Genomic DNA, 8,303 nt, shown 5'->3' on the forward strand with positions numbered 1-8,303 from the left:
TTTTATTTTTTTAGTAAAAGTATGATAGTGTTTTTGTTTTAATTTGTCGACTCGATGTAATTTTTTTTGAGATCGTGTTATGAGTGGTATGTACAAGTAACCGAAACACAGACATATATGTTATGAGAGCGAAATATTCGGATTATTGCCCCGCAACGCGGGCGGGGCAAAAGCTAGTTATATTACAAAATTAAGATTTTCTTTTATATATTTGGCATATTGCTTCATATTTGTAATCATTTTCGTCAACTTGCAGAAGCAAACACACTTGAATCTTTTTCAACTTTGACGACGAGTAACGAAGTTAAAACAAGATATAGTAGAGAAGTGTGCTAGATGGAGAAAATTAAAGAAAATGCAAGTTATACATTTGAACGACCGAGATATCGATCGTCATCACAAAACCCGCTAGAAAATTTTTCGTCATGTTTAGATATGGTTTGTTAGAAAACTTTATAATTCATATATTTATTATATATATTGTATTTCTTTAAGATAATTTGGATCATTGTTGTAATACATGTGCATATTGAAATTTGATTTCATATTTATCTTTGGTATAATGTGTATCTTCTTACTGAGATTTGAGTACATTATCGTCTATAAGAAACAACTTGAAAATAACATATATATGAAAAGTTATAGAAAAAAGCCTTAGCAAAATATGTAGCAAAAACTTTACAAAAATCCTAGCAAAAACCTTCTAAAATCTATAGCTAGTTTCGTACCAAAAACCTTACAAAGTTCGTAGCAAAATCTGTAGCTAAATTTTGAAACGGAATCGTAACAAAAATAGTAGCTTAATGTGTAGCAAAACTTTGTAGCCAAACTCGTAGCAGAAACTCCATGGTAGCTAAAAATAACCGTAGCTAAAAATATCCGTAGCTAAAATTTTCCGTAGCTACAAAAACCGTAGCTGAAAACAACCGTAGCTAAAAACAATAATAGCTAAAAGTTTCCGTAGCTAAAAACCCATAGCGAAATTTCGTAGCAACCTTCTTCATAGCAAATTTGTGGCTAAAACAGCGACGTCATTTTTTGTTGCTAAATTCGTCGCGAACATAATTTCTGTAGCTAAAGTTCGTAGCAAATAAGTTCGCGAGGGGACTTGTAGCTATGAACCAAATCCGTAGCAAATTAATGATAAAAAGGGTGTTTACTATGGATTTACTATGGATTTGGCTGTAGAATGAAAATGCCTATTAGTAGTGTCATTTCATATATATGAGAGAGAGAAACCACATATAAAAGTAAAGTAGCATCACCAAATAGAACACAAAAAGTAAAGTAGCATCACCAAATAGAACACAAGATAGGATCTTCATTCTTCAACTCATCCCTTAACCATCTTTGGTGCTTCTTCATATACACCTTCATCGTCAAGAACAAGATACTCACTTTCCCGCACTGGCCTGAACATGTAAAACAACACCAAACAGAACACAAGGCTGGCTATTTCCTCTGCTCTACCCACCCACTGCTGCTTATAAACTGTCATCGTCTTCAGTGCAAAAACGCCAATATTTGTGACCAACATATAACCAACAACCACCACACAAAACAACCTAAATAGAGCCAAATTTCTAGCAGCCTTCGCATCAGTTCTCGAAAACGACCTGATCAACCACACAATCGGGAAGATAGCAGCGCAACCACAAACAAATTCCGCCAACAGAAACACTTGATTCCAAGTCACCCAGTCTTCAATAAAAGGACCTGTTTCCCCAATCACTATGGAAGCTACATTAGCCAAAACCTGAAGTGTGATCACAATCATCAAAACCTTCTTTTCCTTTCCAACTAAGTTCGGTTTCAGATACAGCCATCCAGCACCAATCAAGACGATCACAGCGAAAAAAAGTACACTACTGATGAACTGAAGTATGTAAAACAAAACATTCCATCCATGAGGCATGCCTGTAACCTTCACATATAGTTTATCCTCTGCGGCACAAAACAAGCTAAGCACCTTCATAATAAGCAACACACCCATTAATATATGAACTTTGTGAACGGACCGCTGATTATTAAAGCCCACAGAGATCCAAAACCCTAAAAAGCATAGATAAAACAAAGAGAAAATGAAATATAGAGACGGGAGCTGTGTTAGCCCGACTGATAGATAGTTGTTGGTAGCTTTGTCATCAGTATTAAACAGCTCTGTGCGGACGTCCATGGTTACGAATGATTCGTGGTTGCAGTTGACGAAGAAGAGTGAATACTCACCCGCATAGGTCACTGGGTACGATCTGTTGAACGAAGACTGAGGCGGAGGAGAGAGATCTTTGAAGGTGAAAAGGAGTGAGATAAACATGGAATCCAGGATACAGAAATTAGGGTTTTGTTGAAGTTCACTGAGGACGTCGATCAGTGATCGTTCCGATAACAAGAAGAATCCTAGAAGTGAGGCATCGGGTTGCGATAACGTGGAGGTAACAAACACGGAGGAGACCGCAACGGTGATATTGCTGGTATGTGTGAATCCGAACTTCTGGAAGAGGATCACAGGTCGGTTATCCGATTGGATTTTGATCGATTTGATCTCCGCGGTGGACGGAGCAGCAGAAAGGAAGAAGAAGAGGAGAAAAGCGGTGACAGATTTACCTAAAACTCCCATTTTTAATTTTTCCGGTGGTTGACGCCGGTGGGAAATCTAAAATAGAGATGAGAGGGGAATAAGAACAGTTGGATCAAATGGTTAAGACCGTGTGGACGATGATGTTTTGTCGGGATCTATACGGGTTGGTCTCGTTGACTTCTGACTTTTCAATATATAGTTTGTCGTTATGTTTGGGAATCTATGGTTTCAGACGTGAAGTTTGGTTTAGATTTGGAGGGTCAATCCCAAACCACCCTGTGTGTACTATGGGCATGTTAGGCTAAGCTTTTTGAATCAATTTATGGGAAAATTACCAAATTAGCCAAGAATAAACTTTGACTACCAAATTAGCCACTTGATGCCTCCTTGGAGCAGGGCATCATGGATTCAAATGTGCGGGATGCCTCTTTCAATGTGGAAGTGACACGTGTCTCAATGATTAGGTAGACTCCTCCAATGCCCCTCAACAGACTCATCCAATGCCTCAGCAGACTCTTCCAATGCCTCTCAACAGACTCTTCCAATGCCTCAGGCATGAGTTAAAATTTTATGTGGGACCTACCACCCACTTCATCTTCACCACCGCCACTACCACCGCCACCACCACCACCGCCGCCGCCGCCACCACCGCTGCCGCCACCACCACCACCATAAAATATACTACTAATCTTCCTTCAGATTCATTTCTTTCTATCCCCTGTTGACTTGGTGAACACAGATCGATCATCATGTCTTCCTTTGAAAGAGGCATCTTCCCTGTTGGAGCTCATGAAGGATCTTGAAGATGAAGTGGCGGTGGTGGTGGCGGTGGCGGTGGTGAAGATGAAGTGGGTGGTAGGTCCCACATAAAATTTTAACTCATACCTGAGGCATTGGAAGAGTCTGCTGAGGGGCATTGGAAGAGTCTGCCGAGGCATTGGATGAGTCTGCTGAGGGGCATTGGAGGAGTCTAACTAATCATTGAGACACGTGTCACTTCCATATTTAAAGAGGCATGAGGGGTCTTGAAAGAGGCATCCCGCACATTTGAATCCGTGCTCCAAGGAGGCATCAAATGGCTAATTTGGTGGTCAAAGTTTATTCTTGGCTAATTTGGTAAATTCCCCTCAACTTATTTACTTATTGGCTTTTCAAAAAGTCAATAAGTTAAAATTGTGTTTAGCTAATTGAAAAGTCATTTTCAAAACAACTTTTCAGTAGGGAGAAAAAGTCATTTTTGAAAAGTCATAAATTTGTGACTTTTTAGAGCTTTTCAACACAATTACAAATTTATCCCCTACCAAACAACTTTTCAATATGAAGAATGTCCTTTTTAGTAATTTTGGCTTTTCACACCCAATAAGCTAATCCAAATATTTTTTTAAAAACTCATTTTGAAAAAGTAATAAATCAATAAGTCCTTTTAACAAAAAGTCCTTTTTTAAGTTAAATAAGCTTAGCCAAACATGCCCTATGTATACATCATATATGTGAAGTGTCTAGTTAAATATAAATGATATTTAAGGGCTTAGGGGCAATTATCACTCACCACCCATTTATCACTTACAATATCCAATCAAATTACGCCATGTTATCAACCATTATTTCATCACTCACAACCCTTTTAGTGGAAATGTCCATCACTCACCACCACACCCAATAACTTCCCCCCAACCAACAATTTCCCTCACAACCCTCAAATCATCATGCGTTAAAATTATGGGGTGACGGTGGTTTCTTCCATTCTTCCACGCGTTAAGTCGGCCATCACGTACAAAAAAGCCACCGCCCCGGGTGGCCTTATGATGAATCTAAGTAAGGATTTGATTATAGCATTTTCTTTAACAGATTGCTGTTGAAAAAATTATTATATTTCATCGTATTGTAAATGTAAATATATTTGGTTAATAACCACCTAATTGTTGGGTTAATTGAGTTTGATCACGGGTCACGGGTTCTAAACTGGGTTTATCCGATACGGAAAATGATTCGTTTACGGATCACGGGTTATGGGTCAGCATGTAAACGAGTTTGAAATACATGTTACGGAGCTGAGCTAAACCGGGTCACCGATAAAGATGGGTTACGGGTCTCGATTTGACCTAGTAACGGATGACCGATTAAAGAGGGAAACATGTGGATGAGATCATGTGAACCGGTTCCTCCGGGTATCTTCCAGAAAAAGCTACAATAAAGCTGTCGGAATCGATTCCTAACGGCTTTATATCCGTTGGAATCGATTAATTGCCAATAAAACTTTGAAATCGGTTTCTAGTATTTATAAGAACATCACCTTCAACCAAAACTTAGTCCCACTCAAATCGGTTTCACCCTATAAGTTACAACTAAAATCGGTTATGGCATGCAACGACGAAATGGTCATGGTTTTGGAAACCAAAATAAACCCCCAAGTTTGGAAGAACTTTGATATGTGCCTGATGTCTGATACCCATGAAATGGCATGTTGCAAAGGTTGTGGGAAGTTCATGAAGGCTACGGCGAACTCGACCCTCAAAAAACACACCGACCGTCATTGTCCGGTGACAAAGGCTACGGCGAAGAAAAGTGAGGGCGGCGAATCATCCGGAACCGGTTCTTCGAAGGTTTAGTGTGTTTATGTGATGTTGGTTTGATTGTGTTTTTGTGTTTTGTGTTTTGTGTTTTGTGTTAGGTATGATGTTTGGTTTTAATGTATGGTAGGTAGGTAGGTAATGTTTGGTTGTGAAGTTTGGGTTTAACTTTTAATGTATTGGGTTTCATTTAAATCCTGCCGATTCTTTGTGTTTATAGACGAACCGTGTAACAACTCTTATTAAAATCAATAATTAGAATGATAATTAGTCAATAAGGAAACCCTAATTGAGACACTCAAGTAATTCTGCACTAACCCTAAAATTTTCGAAACAATCGGAATCAGGATCAGGGCCCCTAAAACTCAGGGGGGATAAACCCTAGTTGATAATTATCAACAAAATTGCGTTGTACATACTGAAATTCGATTTTAGTTGATTCATCAAGCCTATACCACTGACTAGGCTACTCTACAAAGTAGACCGCACCCTTACGGACCGTAAGAGTTACGGCTTACGGTCCGTAAGCGAGGCTATTTTCTGGCTATAAATAGCCGACCTTGGGACTTGAAATTAGAAGTTGAAACGACGCAAAGTTGTTGTCTGTACGTCGAATTAGCACCAAATTACTACAAATAAACACACACTGCACTCGAATCGCTGCCGCAAAACAGGGTAATTACTCGATCGCTATTACGATTCATTTTCCGAGATCAATATATCCAAAGAATGTTTAAGTGCCGCCCATATTGGGTTATACTTTGTCGTTCGTCGTTAAATCGATGAATGTTTAAGTATTGCACTTTGTTGTTCATTGTGAGAATTTGATTTCGTGAGTTATCGTAACTGCTGTATTGATCACTAACCCAGTTTTGTGTGCATTATTATTGAAATTAGGTTAACCAAGCTAAATCAAATTCTGTTCGTGTTAAATCTGCAATGTGAGTCATTCTTCTTTTTATCAACTGTTTTACAATACTCCAAATTATTTTCAGAATTATAATTACAGTGATTAAGTTGATGTAATCACCAAATTACAGCCAGTATGTGGGGTATTGTGCACATTACTATTGTTTTATCACGATTAGGTGGGCGAACCTAATTTTTAGTGATACGTCATTCATTGGGGCAGCCAATGGTGATATGACCACTGTCACAGATCCGGTCGAGTGACAAATACTGTGGGTAGTTGGTTGATATCAGAAACATGTGTAAAAGATCTTAACACTGTGAATTATAACAAATGTGTCGTTTTCAGTAAACTGAATGATTCACTCAGTATTTCCCCGCTGACAAAACCTTTTTCAAACATGTTTCAGGTGATCTACTGTAATTCAGGAAAAGTGCCGGGGAGCATTTCAAGCTTAAGATAGTGGCTCAGTATAAAATAAAGAAATATGTTTTGAAATAAAGATTTATCAGAAAAATCTTATTATTGTAAATTATCGGGGTTTTATCCGAATTGTGAAATAAAATAATCGGGAAAAGTTTTTAGCTTTATAACGATCCTGATGTTAAAGAATTCTGCTGCTAAAATCACATAAATAAATATCACGGGATTTCTGTCCCGCGGCTCCTGAAACGGGTCAAACTGGGTCGGGGGCCGTGACAGAAATAAGGTGGTATCAGAGCCACTGAGTTAAGCTAATTAAGTATTTAAAAGATACTTAATTTTTCCTGATTATTATTATGTGATTATGTATTTTATTAAAACTGACTATTTGTTAGTTACAGTATGGGTAAGCAAAAGTTGCAAGATATCTATCTTAAATTAGATAGGTCAGTCTACGAAGAGGGAAGTTCATCCAAAACTAAATTTTCAAAACTCCCTACAATCCCTGAAGAAGGAATATTTGTGCGAAAAGCACAATATGAGAAACCGCTTTCTCCTAGAAAAAGGAGTATGATTATTAAGAAAAGTAAAGAGCAAATCCGAGAAAAGAGGATTAAAAAGGAAACCCAGGAGTTAATCAATAAATCACCTTGGGAAGATAAGCCAGATGAGAAATGGGCAAATTTGTATATGCTAGCTACTGTAGCAGAACATGCAAATCTTTAAATACCCTAAGTCTAGTAATAACACTTCTCAGTAAATAAATAAATAAATTTGAGTGTATTCTTTCCTGTTATTTTGTACAAATAGTGTGCAATAAAACTTCGATGTTTATTTGTTAAACTTTGTTCCAAAGTTTTAACTTAGCATTTCTGTGCATTTTGCATATATGCTACACAGCATGAGCGAGATATCTGAAGCTTTTCAGAACCTCAATCTTTACCCGGTGAATATAGAAGTTTCCCAAGAGTTTACTGGATACTTTGCTGATGTGGACCAACCTGTAGAATTCCATGCTCCACCTTTGACAAAGCTAAAACGAAAGAAAAAGAAGAATTACGTGTGGGGACATCGTATCCGTAGGAAAAAGCCAGTTCCGAAACTTCCTAAAATAAACAATCCTTTAGAAATAGCAAAAGAAACTGGTAAACAGCAGGAAATGGAAATTGAAGATAAGAAAGATTCTAGGCAAATGGAGATACAGTTTGAGGAATATTCTAAAGATATAGAAATGGAAGTAGGACAAGGTTCTAGACCAACTCAGATAGAAATCGGAGAGAGCTCCAATCAAAACCAAAACCAGGAAATAATTTTCAGGATGAAATAGATTTTTTATTGGCAAACTGTGAAACTATTCAACCTGTCAATACAAATGTTTTTACCTATCCTAGTGAAAATCCAATCCCTATAAATTTTGCACCAGCAATCCCAGAACCAATAGTCCACGCTCAACCTATAGAAATGGAAGAATGGTGGACGAATGATTGGCAATTTCAAAATATTGTCAACGACCCTTATTCCTTCCTTCCGCAATTTGATCCAGAACCCCTACCTAATCCACCAATGAGCACTGAGAATATGGCTGAACTTCGCCATTTCGGTGAAGAGTTGATGGATGCAGGGAATAGAATCAGGGAGATAGGGGACAGATTGCCTGGAAATATGATGAAAGGGAAATGCGTTTTTAGAACAACAAATGGTGCGGGATAGGAGGATGGTAAAACTATAGTTGTGTAATAGTATAGTAAATAGTGAAATCAGTCTGTAACATAACTCCGAATAAAACTTTGCAAAATATCTGTGTGTAGTGATGCATACTATA

The 8,303-nt window shown here is 37.9% G+C and overlaps 1 protein-coding gene across 1 annotated transcript; it reads right to left on the minus strand.

Annotated features, from left to right (window-relative positions):
* Positions 1–1,269: 1,269 nt before the first annotated feature.
* Positions 1,270–2,715, minus strand: LOC110925079 (protein CANDIDATE G-PROTEIN COUPLED RECEPTOR 7). Its single transcript, XM_022169051.2, has one exon. The coding sequence runs from the start codon at positions 2,615–2,617 to the stop codon at positions 1,334–1,336; it is 1,284 nt and encodes a 427-aa protein (XP_022024743.1). The 5' UTR covers positions 2,618–2,715; the 3' UTR covers positions 1,270–1,333.
* Between the last annotated feature and the right edge of the window lie 5,588 nt (positions 2,716–8,303).

This window comes from Helianthus annuus, chromosome 2, assembly GCF_002127325.2.
Source record: "Helianthus annuus cultivar XRQ/B chromosome 2, HanXRQr2.0-SUNRISE, whole genome shotgun sequence".
In the NCBI taxonomy this organism is placed as follows: Eukaryota; Viridiplantae; Streptophyta; class Magnoliopsida; order Asterales; family Asteraceae; genus Helianthus; species Helianthus annuus.